At 38.7% G+C, this 13,856-nt stretch overlaps 1 protein-coding gene across 5 annotated transcripts in view; it reads right to left on the reverse strand.

Annotated features, from left to right (window-relative positions):
- dlec1 (DLEC1 cilia and flagella associated protein) overlaps window positions 1–12,890 on the reverse strand; it is a 25,184-nt gene extending 12,294 nt beyond the window's left edge. For 2 of the 5 annotated variants that reach the window (XM_072688863.1, XM_072688867.1), the window contains exons 1-21: window positions 12,664–12,890; window positions 11,895–12,035; window positions 11,538–11,694; window positions 10,921–11,031; window positions 10,425–10,618; window positions 9,955–10,166; window positions 8,715–8,802; window positions 8,363–8,450; window positions 7,748–7,921; window positions 6,903–7,039; window positions 6,589–6,681; window positions 5,812–5,902; window positions 5,313–5,475; window positions 4,239–4,431; window positions 3,322–3,395; window positions 3,044–3,209; window positions 2,821–2,914; window positions 2,386–2,516; window positions 698–856; window positions 444–574; window positions 201–357 (exon numbers count right to left, since the gene is read on the reverse strand). In XM_072688863.1, the coding sequence (XP_072544964.1) occupies window positions 201–357; window positions 444–574; window positions 698–856; window positions 2,386–2,516; window positions 2,821–2,914; window positions 3,044–3,209; window positions 3,322–3,395; window positions 4,239–4,431; window positions 5,313–5,475; window positions 5,812–5,902; window positions 6,589–6,681; window positions 6,903–7,039; window positions 7,748–7,921; window positions 8,363–8,450; window positions 8,715–8,802; window positions 9,955–10,166; window positions 10,425–10,618; window positions 10,921–11,031; window positions 11,538–11,694; window positions 11,895–12,035; window positions 12,664–12,747 (2,838 nt within the window). In that variant the 5' untranslated portion in view covers window positions 12,748–12,890. Of the gene's footprint in view, window positions 1–200; window positions 358–443; window positions 575–697; window positions 857–2,385; window positions 2,517–2,820; window positions 2,915–3,043; window positions 3,210–3,321; window positions 3,396–4,238; window positions 4,432–5,312; window positions 5,476–5,811; window positions 5,903–6,588; window positions 6,682–6,902; window positions 7,040–7,747; window positions 7,922–8,362; window positions 8,451–8,714; window positions 8,803–9,954; window positions 10,167–10,424; window positions 10,619–10,920; window positions 11,032–11,537; window positions 11,695–11,894; window positions 12,036–12,663 lie in introns of those variants that run through there. The other 3 variants (XM_072688864.1, XM_072688865.1, XM_072688866.1) reach the window with 3 other exon arrangements.
- Window positions 12,891–13,856: the final 966 nt, after the last annotated feature.

Genomic DNA, 13,856 nt, shown 5'->3' on the forward strand with positions numbered 1-13,856 from the left:
TCTTGAAAACCTTTGCTTCATTATGACACAACAGAAGTGTTACTGTAACCAAGGTGAGGACGTTTGTTAGATTGAGCAGTTTATTAAGTTGAAGATGGTGGAGGCCAGCGTGTAAAGCACTCAGGGGTCTGCAGGAAAAGGTTACTACATTCACAATTAGTTGGCTTCTAGGAGAACTGCAGTAGACTGTGCTGTCCTACCTGATTACTCCACGTGAAGTGTGCAGGCAGTAGAGTCTGGTTAAATAAGGTAGCTTTGCCACTCTGAGCAACTCCAACATACACATCAGTCAGCAGCAGCTCACAGCACAGCAAACACACCTGAGGAGACTGAACATCTGCTTGTACAGAAAGGTAGCTGAAAAAAAACACACACATACACTCACCAACTCTGAGATGAGTCAAAACACAGTGAACAAAGATTTCTAGATTTTAAATTCTCACCATCCAGTACCATTCACCACACTGAGCTGTAGGACACACTCAAAGCTTTGACAGCACGCAGCTCTGAAACACACATCCACACTGCAAGATGCCAATGGGGGCAGGACACCCTTGCTCGGCTTTATTTCCACCTAAAACACACAACACACACATACTCACAAAAAATGTTTGACTTGATTATCGTACAAAGAACTGATTAAGCAGAAGAGTTCAGAGCAGCGTCTCAGTCAGATGCTGCAGGAAGAGGCAGGTACCTGTCCTGAGCTGACGGCAGGGTCACTAGGCGGCTCTCCAAGGCTCCACTGGGCCTCTAATGGGCTACTGTTGCTGATTAGAACAGTGGAACAGACCTCCTGTCCCAGTTGCAGCAGCCCAAGGTCCAGACTGGGCACGCTCAGAGTAAGCTGCGGCCCCTGCAACACAGCCCAAAGACATAGAGAGTGAGGGGTTTGCCGCATCTAGTCTTCTCCATCAATAACATTATTTCTCAATGCAGTCATTACAATGCAGTCATATCATGGGTAGGAATGTCAGTTAGTAATGTTTTATCAATTAATAAATTAATGTGCCGAATTGTGCTCACATATTCACACTCTGAACATGCCACAGCAGCAAAGAAAGTCTCATGCATCTTTTGTATATCAACAAAAAACAGTCGCACAATTCCAATTCCAACATGCTGATCCGTTTAACTGTGAGCAGTGTGGACATGCTGTAACTCTCCTGGCCTGATTTAAATATGTTAAAGGGGCTGAAGACAAAGATTCTGAACAAGATGTTTGGTTTGATGGGCTACTTTTTTATCAGTAATTTATTGTTCAGCCACTAATAAGGGGCTTTTACATAAAGTTAGTGAATTGATATTTGAACATTTTGATTCTAGTCTCAATATATTGTGATTAGTGGTGGCATGATCCCACTTTTTCATGTTCGATACTGCAGGCCTAAGCACCGGCCGATTCCTTCAGGCCAATTGTGCTTGCATTTTTGATAGTCAAAGTATTTACAAGAGACAGTCACAGATGCCAGATGTTGTTTTCAGGAGATCATAAATTATGATGTAAATATGAACTGAATTTATATAACGGAATCATTTTGACCATGTTTTGATTCAGAAAATGACTTCACACCTGCAATTATTTGTAATTTTTTGCATGAAAAGACTATAAAATCAATTCACAGCTTGGAAAATTGACTGCGGTAAAATAAAAATAATTTTAATGAGTTATTTATTTTAATTAAAATGTTTTTCAGAGCAGTACCCCACCAGGCCTTGAGAGGGAGCAATCGTCATAAGCATACCGATACAAAATGATAAAACACTGTTTCTAATTTACCCAATTAACATTCACTCAAGACAGCACTGGTATTGATGGGCATTAATTGGTATTGATTAATATCATTGAATACGCTGCATCAGATATTGAAAGATAAAACAAGAAAGAATTCCATATGTAACAAACCTACCCTGAAACAGCACACACTCACACTGTCTGGTGTGATTTTGTTATCTGTGTTTTACATCCTGTGGAGTTCTTGAGTAAATTCAGTATGATAGTCAATGTTTAGATCTTTTTAGATATAGAGTATACAGAAGTATAGAGCTTCAATTAAAACTACTCTGTGCTCTGTAATTTTTAACCCCTTAACGCAGCAAGCCTTTTACACACTAAGGAGTATTATTCAATAACTACTGGCACTTCTGTACAAACTAGTGGGGCTATTCTTTGGTAACAGAAGTTTGTAATAACACTTATTATCAACCCTAGGCTGTTGAAGGGGTTAAAGAGATATGATTTGGCATCTGAATCTCAATATTGGTCTCATAAAGGAAAAAGAGGCATGGTGGCATCTCTAATTTTAGCTCTAATACCACACAGGGCATGCTTTTCATACTAACCACACCACCCACCTATTGGAAGTGACTGACTGGAACTCTCACCTGAAACATGGCCTCGATGGGCATGCCTATAGGATTCGGGTGGTGCTCAACATGACAGTGGAGTGTGGTAGTAAAGTGACCTGGTTGACCTCCAGTCAAAATCAGATCCATGTCAAAACACTCATTCATTTCTACAAGGTAACATTCAATAAGAGATTAATGAACAGGATGCCAACCTACATTAATATGGGGACTAAATTAACCCCACTTTCTTAAATGCTTGCTTAACTTGTCTGGCTTAATCATTTAATATCTGTTTGCTCTATGCAAGCAATGCTACAGAGCACAATAAACGATACTGATGTAATGATAGTAATTACAGTGTATTTAATTCACTAAACACATACTGTAAATGTTTAACTGGAACTTTGAAGGTGTGTGATACTTTGGGATAAATCAATTATTGAGTTGATCCTCTCTGATCAATGTTCTTACCTATTTCACCTGATGAGGGCTCTACCTCAATAATGTGGCAGTCACTGATACGCTCCCATTCAAAACAAATTGATGACTTGCTGTGATTCCACATCTGTAACACACACACATACATGCACACACAAATACAGAAGAAAAATAATTAGAAAATTAAAGGATTTTTTTCAGAAAGAGCAACTTGTCTTCAGTAGTGATCACTGAGAGGTCTCCAAACTGTTCTTACCTTAAAGCTCCTGCAGATGGTGGTGTGTATGTAGATTTCTCCTGGTATGAGAAGGGCATATGGCTCCAGTAGGATCTTATAGGGCTCAGTGGAGCCTTTCACTTCGATTTCCATCACAATGACGTCAGCCACCTTAGGCACTATGTCTAGCTGCTGACATGCACTGCTAATACAGACAGTAGAATATTGTATCAATTTGGAATTCTAGTAAGAAATAAAAAAGTTTTCAAATACTGAAATTATAAAATACTGAAATATAATAATCATCTGCTGTTTACCCATCTTCACTGATTTTCTGCATGTCTGGGACATCCCTTATGGCCAGGCGACAGACGCTGTGATAATCCATTAACTAAGACAGAAAGAAAGGTCAGTACACAGCATGACGGAACTGCACTGTATGGTCTATGTGTGTAGCTGTAGGGGGACATGGGAAGAGGTTTAAGGTGCTGAAATTGCAAGTAGCACGTTGGTGTCAGACAAAAACTACATCTCCAAAATGGCACTTTTATAGTAAAAGGAGATTTTTTTTTTACCTAAAGTCATTTTGGAGAATTTTATTTGATCCATTCATCACAGAATATCACAATAAATGGTGCAACATAAAGGAAAAACTGCCAAAACTGAGATTTAGATTTTGATTGACAGGAACAATATATTTGACATCAATAACTTTAAAAGTGGAATAGTGTGTGTAATAATTAAAGACATACAGTACAATATTGGTGAATATACTAATAATACAATAATAGAGATTTGAAAATATTAAAAGCAATATAATTAAATCTACATTTTAAAATCTACACACTACCTTTCTAAAATTTGGAATCACTTTGTTGTGACATATAGAGTACTAACGTCCACAAATGCTAGTTGTAGATGTTTTATTTAACATTAAGAGTATTTTAAATAGAAATAAATAATACAATTTAATTTACAGTTTACAGTCATTTTAATGAAGTTTCTGCCTCAAGATTGAAGTGATTCGAGATATTTTCTGGATATTTAGTATGCAACTTCCTACTGATTATCTGAAACCTGTGAAATTGCATAGTATTAGCATATTAGAATGCTTTTATACATTTTACATGAAACACAGCATTTTTTTTTTTTACAGAAAATGAAACAATATTCAAAGCAAAGGCTCTCGTAGCACCCTCAGATCCCACCTTTCCCTACATTTGTGTATATGTACCTCTTTTGGATGGTATGTTAGCAGAAACACATGCTCCTGCGCAGGGCCCAGCAGGCCAACATCAGGACTGATGTTGAAGCCGTTGTCAGTAGAAACGTGATGCTGGATGCAAGATAGATCTGGAGTCTCCCCAGGCAACAGAGACTGCAGGTTGGGCTTCATAATACACCAATGGAATGGCAGCTCCAAATGTCTGTCACACACCATATCAAACATATATATCTTACCAACATGCACTTCTACTGATCTACTGTGAGCGACTGTGTTTTTTAATCACTGGATTAAAGAAGCTCTATGCTGTCTCCATGATAGTTTCCAAGCAAGGGTTGCATATACATTCAGATGCAATTCACATTGCTATGGAAATGTATTATTGACTTGGTTTATTAAAATACCAATAAAATATGACTAAAGAGTGAAGTATATTATTGTTTATGTGTTCATGTATTCTTGCTTATAAGATAATTCTTTACTAGTCCCACAGTGGGGAAATTCTTGTTCAGATAGTTTGTTATATTCACTACCAGTCAACATTAAATGGTACAAAGGTAAGAAGTAAACTGGCATGGCTTCTACAGGAAAAAGCTAAAAACTAATGTAAAATGGACCCTTTAAGAGAACAAGTCATTGTCATTAACAACTAGCAATGGAAGTAAATTAAGCTTTTTACAATATTTACTATTTACAATTTACAAACCCTTTGTCTGAATAAAAGCAGTATTGGGACAGACTGGTACTGTACTACACTGCAGTATTTAGACAACACTGCAAGTTTGGAGGTCTGGTACAGAAAGATGTCTGACTGACTCAAATCCACAGCAGCATTAGATTCTGACAGTCATCAGCTTGTGCAATAGGCAGCTCACATCACTACACCTTGTAGCTCAGCTTAACACTGGACCAAGTGTCTGTTTCAACTGTGAAAAGAAGGTTTAACAGGGCAGCAGTAAGAAGGTCAGTGCCAAGATGCCATGCAACACTATTAGTGGACTACTGAAAAAATTGGGGGTGTTCGGGTGTACAGACAAAACATAGATCAGGAATTGAAATGAATATGGATGTATGTGATCTCACGTGTTGTTCTTGATGATGAGTTTCTTCTGTAGAATGGAGTTCAGGTTTGTTGGATCAAATCTTACAAAATGATCAGCGGTCAGGTCACGCAATTCACCAAGCTCTGGTAAATCCTCTCCACCCTCCATCGCCACCAGCTCCAGCATCACTAACTGACCCGTGCCTGCCACAGCGCAGATAACATAAGAAGAAGGCCTTAAATAAAAAACACAATCAGGCTGAGCTACATGATTAAAGTTCAAACTTTAGTTTAGTAAGTATTTAAATGAATGTTTTCAAAAATTCAGATTTAGGGCCCTTTGCACTGTACAGTTTTAGACCCTCAGTTCAACTTACTATATTGACCGATAATCTGCAATGAAATAGCTAAACTGTCTTGGAAAACACTGGTGTCTGAACTAGGTGGAACTAGCTGGTGAGATGAATATTCTGACATTCTGAAATTATTATTAAGAATGAGCAATGTTAAGAAATACAACATATTTTAATACTGAATCACCTTGTATGGTGAAATCCTTCACCTGACAGTTATCACAGACAATGGTAAAGCTTTGAGCGCAGATTTCAGCAGCTGTTGGGAAGAAAACAACCTGAAAAGCAAAGCAAAGAGAGATAAAGCAAAATCTGTCAACATCAGTCAGAGTAATACATTGGCTGGCCAATACCAATAGCTAGTATTGCCAACCTACAATTTTAGCCATAACTGCAAAACACTGTAGATAATGAACAGGATTTTGGTCATGGCATTGCCAGGCTTCAAACCTCCTTAAAGTGGACTCAGCATCAGAATATATTTAGAATACATCGTAATACAAAATAACCTTTTATGAAGAGAACTAATGAACTGTGACACTGATACAACTGAGAACTAATAATCATATTAGTCAGGATATCACTGAATATCACTACAAATATTGGAGTATACAATGAAAATGAAAAATATACATAGACATTATATGATAATTATAATCACTGATTTTATTGGTTCTGCAGTTTTGATACTGTAAGGCCCAAGCCCACACAAGCATGCGTGTAATATGAGAAAACAAGTAAAAATAAGAAATTGTGGCATTTAATGTCAGAACAGTCATAAAGTCATTTTTATTTAATTATTTAAAAGTAGTTATATTAGAGTGCAATTTTATACTTTCATAAAACAAAAAAAAACATACCTCATTTTTAGTTTAGACACGTATTTCTATAGCAGTTTATATAGGTTGCACATATATGTATATAGATTATGATCAAAACTTCACAAGGGTAATGAGCCTCTTACCTCCATGACCACAGCTTGGCCAGGCAGCAAGGCAAACAGAGAGGGGCTGACTGCAAATGGTGGCTGTTCTGCAAAGCTGGCCTTCACTGCAGACTGAAGGTATAATATTTATTAATGCGATAGTGTATTATAATATATTGGACACATTAATATGTGTTTCCTTCCAAAACAATTTTGTATTTAATCTTATTGCTTATAGGAGAAGCAAAAAAAAGCCTGTAATGAATCTATCTATCATCATCGCCTGGTGCTACATTGTAATCATGCAATTCAATTATCTGGCCTTAATGTTGACTTTTTGTGTGCTTATGTACCCTGAGGCTGGAGGCAGGCCACTGTTTCTTGGGCATTATGCAAAAAGTCCCAGCACTTTGACCATCGTTACGGCACAGAACCTCCATAAACTTCACCCCTCCCACCAGGCAGTAGCCGAAGTCCAGAACAGCAGGCACTGGACATCCGGAGATGTGAAACGTAGAGACACAGATAGAGTACAAGAATTAGACAACATCATCAAGACAGACAAATACAAAATACCCAGACATCCCGATATATTTTGTAGAATCTTTACAAACAAGTACTGTCAAAAGAATGGGATGCCAAAAGCCTAACCAATTTAAAGCACCAGCTAGACTGGTATAAAGCATCCCAGTGTTGGGCTGTGGAGCTCTCTTGGATGATGGAACTCCTTACCTTTGAGATGGGTTGAAATGGCAGAACTACTCATCCAACATGAGACCTCTTACTAATGCTCTCATGGCTGAAAGCAATCAAATCCTGACTGCAATGTTCTAACATTTAGTGTAAAGTCTTACGAGAAGAGCAGAAGCTATTACTGCAGCAAAGAATGGACAAATTGTTTATTAAGACCTTTGATTTGAGAAGTGTTGGACAAACAGGTGTCTACAAACTTTTTCCGTTTTACATTACACAACCTGTGTGTTATCTTATTTCACCCAGGCAGTGTGGTCTACTAACTGTGTATTTAGATATGCTCTAAATACACAGTTAGAGATATGCTTGGTATTTTGAAAATAATAAGTAGTCATTTAATTAAATTTATTCAGACAAACGTCAGACAAAGCAGGATGTTTTCACACAAAATGGGCTGTTTTTACTTAACATATCATTTCTGAGACAACAGTGTAGGCCAACTTACATGTGAGTATTGGCGGGGGTCTGCGGGCCTCCAAGGGTATGACAAGGGGATAAGGAGACTGTGTCTCCACCAGCAGGAAGTCCTCATAGTCGTCCAGGCTGTCTGGGGCAAAGCGCACTGTGTACTGGCAACTCATCCCTGGAGCTACAACCCCACCTTCACCAGGGAACCGGCCTGTGGACACACACTTGTGTTACTGGACCATACAGCGGCACATGTCCAGGTGTTTCTTGGACTGATTCTGCGGCCGGAGCCGGCACAGCTGGAGGAAAAGTCCCATAGAGTTCTTTAGAAAGGATACTCTTAGGGCAAAGAAACAAATATGTGTGAGTGTGAGGAACCCATTAAAGGCTTAAAGAACTTCCTCTTGATGTAAAGTTTGTTTACTAATTTAAAGCTTCTTCACACTGACACACCTCCATTACAAACATGGTTCTTTATAGACCTAAATGTGGTTCTTCAATAGCAATGCAATGCTTCTTAATGAGAGTGTGTGCTATTTCTTTTTCAGGTCTTGAAATGTACATGTATATAAATTATTCCCAAAGATATACTATCAGTGAGGCTACTTTACTGATGCTATTGCAAGGTGTCTGTGATCTGATGAACACTCACCTAGACCAATAGAGAAGTGTGGAGTGGTGGGCGGGATCACACGTACATGGCGGCTAGCTGCAGTCATGTTCCTCAGTTCCACTGTGGTCTAAATGAGACACAACCACAGACTCCTGGTTACATGCTACTATAAACATGCCACCTGCCAGTGACATCCTTCAATACATTCAGATTCATTTTTCCATGCACAATTTCTCTCAGTATTGCAGACCTTCACATCCTTGTTTACAAGACCATCCTCATAATGTACAGCAAACACACAATAGTAACTTTAGACTATAAGAGTCAGGCGTAACTAGAGGTATAAAACTGTAAAGTCAATCATAACATTTGAAATATAAACCATGTGCACCTCATAGACTTGTCCAACTCGGTAGGCTGCAAACAGCACCACAGGTGGGCTGGCAATGAAAACAGGCACAGGTGCTTCTGGACTGCTGCTGAAGGAGACAGAGAGTGAAACTGGAGCTCTGCTTTTTTGTTATCGTTTTTTCCAGTCAAGCAAACAAGCGTCGCGTGTAAAGAAACAGGGGGGGTTTAATGTTGTGCAGGAGCAAATAAAGCTGCATCTATACGGCATGGTCATACAATCAAAAGCCTACATGGTCAACAAAAACAGAATTGGTTTGTGTCAATCTTCCGAGTAGTTAAATGCATAACAGCTGTTTTGGTGTTGGAAGAAAACAGACTAATCCTGGAGGAAATGTTTGCCTTGTCTAAGGCAGAGAAGAAAAGTTGCAGAAGATGCGGACCATAAGCAAACCTGCGTGTGGCAGAAGAGCCCTTTTATTTCACTGTTATGCTGTAATTTGTTTAAAGAAAAAAGTGTCTTACCTTAACACTTTTAATAGCTTAATAGTTTAAAAAACTGTTTACTGTTTACATTTATTTTGTGTATGAAACATTACATTATATTACATATTAGGTCAAAGGAAGTAAACTGAAAGACAGAACAGATGTTGTGGGCTGTGTATTTGGCAAGAACCTGGTAATATAATGCGTATCACGATACAGGGTTTACGATTCAATACATTGTGGTATATGTCAGTACTATATGCATGATCATATATTATCATATTTAACCATTATTATACTCAGATTATATATATATAAGTAAAAGACCTGAAAACACAGTACAAAACTGCTACCTAGCATTTGCAACACTGCTACCCAGAGTTTAAACACAACACAAAATGAACCACTGTCTGCCACCAATCTTTATATTACATTATTAATAAAACATTGATGCTGCATTTTTTTTAAGAATCGATACAGAATTGTTAAAAATAATATAGTGATACTTAGATATACCAATATATTCTTACACCTATACTTGATTCATGTGGAAATGATGCACACCCAGGTTCAATGCATTTTGTGTCATGAGCCAATAAGCCCCTTACCATCTGTCCCCATTTGTCTTTCTCAATAGGTGTGTCATATTTGTACTTTTATTATAGGGAATGTAATGTGCAAGGCCCAAACTAGCAAAAGCTTAGAGCAATTTAATTTGACTTAATTAGATTTTGGAAGCCTGTTTGGTAGAACCCTATCTCATAGCTTTTAAATGCACCATATTTCATGTGCCTCACCAGCAGTCTTTCCTTTCCTTTGCTGCATTTTGCACCCTTCTCTCAGTCGTGATGAGAGATTTGCCCCCACGCTGGCCACTCAGGGGCTGGAAGTGAGGGTTGCGAAGGAAATTCTGGGTTTTCCTAAACTTCTGCAGAGCCGCCTTGTCCTCCGCCTGACTCTGAGCACTCAGCTTCAACTTCCATGAGGGTTTACCCATCTGGGACACCTTCTAAATGAGAACAGTGGAAACACAAAATATGAAAACATGTGCTCACTATATTGCACTATAAGATCCTAACACAACATCCACAACATATCTTGTTTTGGAAGTGTAATAGACAGAAAAGGCTTTTGGGATCTAATGAGAAATGCAAATTATGTCTGCTTTATTTATCTTTTAATAAATGATTTTGAAGGACTAAGAAGGACAACAGGGTCCCTGTGCATACAGCAGAACAGAAGAAACAGCCTGCTGACCCTCACTGACCTGAGAGTGAACGCTCCCAGTGCTCCTGGCCTCCTCTGAGGAGAGCAGAGTGAGCGTCTCCTCGGACCCCTCTTGCAAGCTCTGGACAGTAAGTTCAGAATGGGGGGTTGGTGTGTAGCCATCATCCTGGGGCTGGGTGCACACACGCTTGTTGTATGAGACAGTTGGTTGAGTAAAGCCAGGGGTGGATTTTCCTGTGAAGTAAGGGTTAAAAACCTTATTATATATAAATAATAATAATAATAATTGTATGTTTAATAATAGTTTCATGTTTATCAAATTAAATTTAGACATTTGGTCCCAATGTTAGCAAAACAACAGACAATCCTAATGTAAATGTGAAAGAGTATAAATATTACTATGTAATAATAATAATAATAATAATAATATTAACTATTCAGCAGTCTAATAGCAATTGGCAAATTCTATGTTATTCACAGTTGCTGCACATATGCACATACAGTCTTTTGGATTTCGGAAGCGAATGTAACTTTACCTTGTGGGGCTTTAATAAGTGGGAGTTGCTCTGTAATGTAGTCCTGGGGACAAATCAAGCTGTTACTCTTGAGAAGGCTGTTGTCCACGCACCACACAAATGTTGACTTGACTACAAAAAACAACATGAAAAAAGTAGGCTGAGCCCCAATGATAATTCCCCCATTTCACATCTGAATACTGCAGATGAATACACCTTATGTCCAAATATTTGTGGACACCTATTCTAAAAAATGCATTCAGCTACTTTAAGTTGCACCCATTGCTGACACAGATGTGCTAATGCATACGCACAGTTTGTCTAGTCCCTGTAGAGAAGTACTGCCAAAAGAATAGGACTCCTTTGAGAAGATAAACATGGACCTATTGGCATCATGCCCAGTGCCAGTGGGCTAGAGTGCTAGAGGGGTATGAAGCCCCCAGCACTGCGCTGTGGAGCAGTGGAACTGTGTTTTCTGGAATGATTGTACTCCATCCAGTACTTTTGGGATGAATTGGGAGTTGGGGATGACCTTGACCTTACTACACCCTTTTATACCCTTGATTTCTATTCACACTGATCATTTGTGTCATAACAAGTAATTTTACACAGCCCTATCCTAGTGTGCTAAAAGGCACCTGGTGGTAAGCCCAGCTGATGGTAGGCTTCTCCCACTTCCTCCAAGATGTTAGCTTGGACTCGTTCTTCTGTGGTGCTGGCCTGCAGTCGGGCCTGAATGATGTGCTTCTCCAGCATATTAGCATCACTTATCCGCCTGCTGTACTCCAAATGAACCTGATATAAGCACAGATAAATGTGAGAAAATGCTGACTGTGTGAATCATTAACATTCAAACATCAACTAATACACAAAAGACTAAAACCCTTAAAACTGCTGAAAAAAACCCTCATTGCATTAAGTGAGCATGACTGCATGATTTCTTAAAATTGTATGGAGAATGAAATCATGCGACCAATCATAGGTTGAAACGGCACCTGTTGAAGCTCCTGCACGTATTTGTCATGGTAGCTGTTGCCTCCCCTCCGCGACTTGGTGAGACTGGTGACAGTGTCTTTTCCAATCACGTCTGTGGTGTACAGATCTTTGAAAATACTTGCCAATACATGAGAAATATCCTGTCAAACACACAACCATTAGATATAAGACACAACATTGTAGTACTGAGGCATTCAAATGTCAGATTCCAAGAAAAAAAGCATTTCAGTTTCTATTTAGAAAAATACTTTGCAATTCAGACTACGATATTTGGCTACTGTAAGGATAATGCACAACCTCACTTTGAAAGGGTAAATTCATTTAGGCCACAAATATGTCTCCATTTTCCACATCAAATAAACCCACCCATACAAGCCACTATTGTTTCAGCTTAGACTTAGCTTTCCATCCTTCAAAAGCAACCTAAGCATTTCACATTACATTACATTTTCAAAAATAGACCGTTGCCACCTTCCTTACACCTTCAGAAATGCAGATTTTATAAACATCATGTAAAGCCTTTAAACTGTGAGCCTGCATGGTGTGAAATGCATCATGGGAGTTGTAGTTTTTTCTGACGCCTAATCCCATATCACTGTGCCGAAATGCGTGGCTTCGGACTACACTTTAGCACCTGAAGTTGAATTCTATAAAAACTCCATGTTTTGTTTTTTTTTTGTTGTTTTTTTTTATTAAAAGTGGGTCTATATAGTCTACTCTGTATAAATATAATGTATAAAACCCCATGCGTGTGTGTTTAATCCCTACCTGTGTTTTTTCTGATGCTGGTTTGTGTCTGTTCATGCAGGGCTCGATGTCACTTCGTGATGTTGTCTCACGTTCCTCCTGCATTTTTGGACTCAGTAATCCAGCGCTAGTTAATCTAACCAGACGCACACACGTCGTTTTCTAGCCAGGAGGTCGAAGATTTATTGCTAATTCCTAGTAAATACCACTAGCGAGTTCATTTCTGACCGGATCGTTTTAGACGGAGTCCATTTCTGTACACACGTGGTAACCATGGTAACGCAGCACCGCTCTTAAAGAGAACGTGCACACCAAAAAAATGACCTGGCTAATAGTGAGAGTGTGAGAGGACTCCTTTCCTCACAAACATACAGCTATAAAAGTAGAAGTGTTACCGTGTGAAAACACTATTTAGACACACAGCTGAGGGCCTGCAGTAGCCTGGTACTGGACTAATGTCAGGGAGATCAGGAACCTCACACTCCCAGACAGAGTAATGTCCTGCAGGTGGTGGAAAAGTACACTAAATACTATACTTGAGTAAAACCTTGTTTACTGACAGGGAATTCTATAACTCATTAGTAAAACTTATTATTATTATTATTATTATTATTAGTGGTAGTAGTAGTAGTAGTGTTCATTTAACACTGACTATGCACTTTTTAAAACAGTTAAATTATTCAAATTGTGAAATGAATAAGTTACACAAACTGATGTCTTTTTAACTTGTATTTTACTCGTTGTCATTAAGTTTGAAATAGTAGCAGTAGAAGAATTGAAGACTTTTGGGAGTCTTCAAGATTTGAAGATTTCTGAGAGTAACACCTGCTGTTTTGTCACTGTGCCATTTCTTTTTTACTTTTTAACATTTTCAAAAATGTTCAAAAAAAGTATGCTTACAGGCTTCAACAGGTAAAATGATTCTCCTCTTACTCCCCTCACTCTCATTAATGAGTGAATGGTTTATTAACTGTGTGAAATAGCTCATGGCTACATTCACACAAATGTAGAATTGGAGCTTTGTGTGGATTATGCACCAAAAACATTTTTTCTATAAATCTCTCAAAATGAAAAAGGCTGGTTTTGTTGCTATGCTGCAGTGGCAGTGGTGGCTCAGCGGTTAGAGCGCCGGGATATCGATAACAGGGTTGTGGGTTCGATTCCCGGGCTCGGCAAGCTGCCACTGTTGGGCCCTTGAGCAAGGCCCTTTACCC

Source organism: Salminus brasiliensis, chromosome 1 (assembly GCF_030463535.1).
Source record: "Salminus brasiliensis chromosome 1, fSalBra1.hap2, whole genome shotgun sequence".
Lineage (NCBI taxonomy): Eukaryota > Metazoa > Chordata > Actinopteri > Characiformes > Bryconidae > Salminus > Salminus brasiliensis.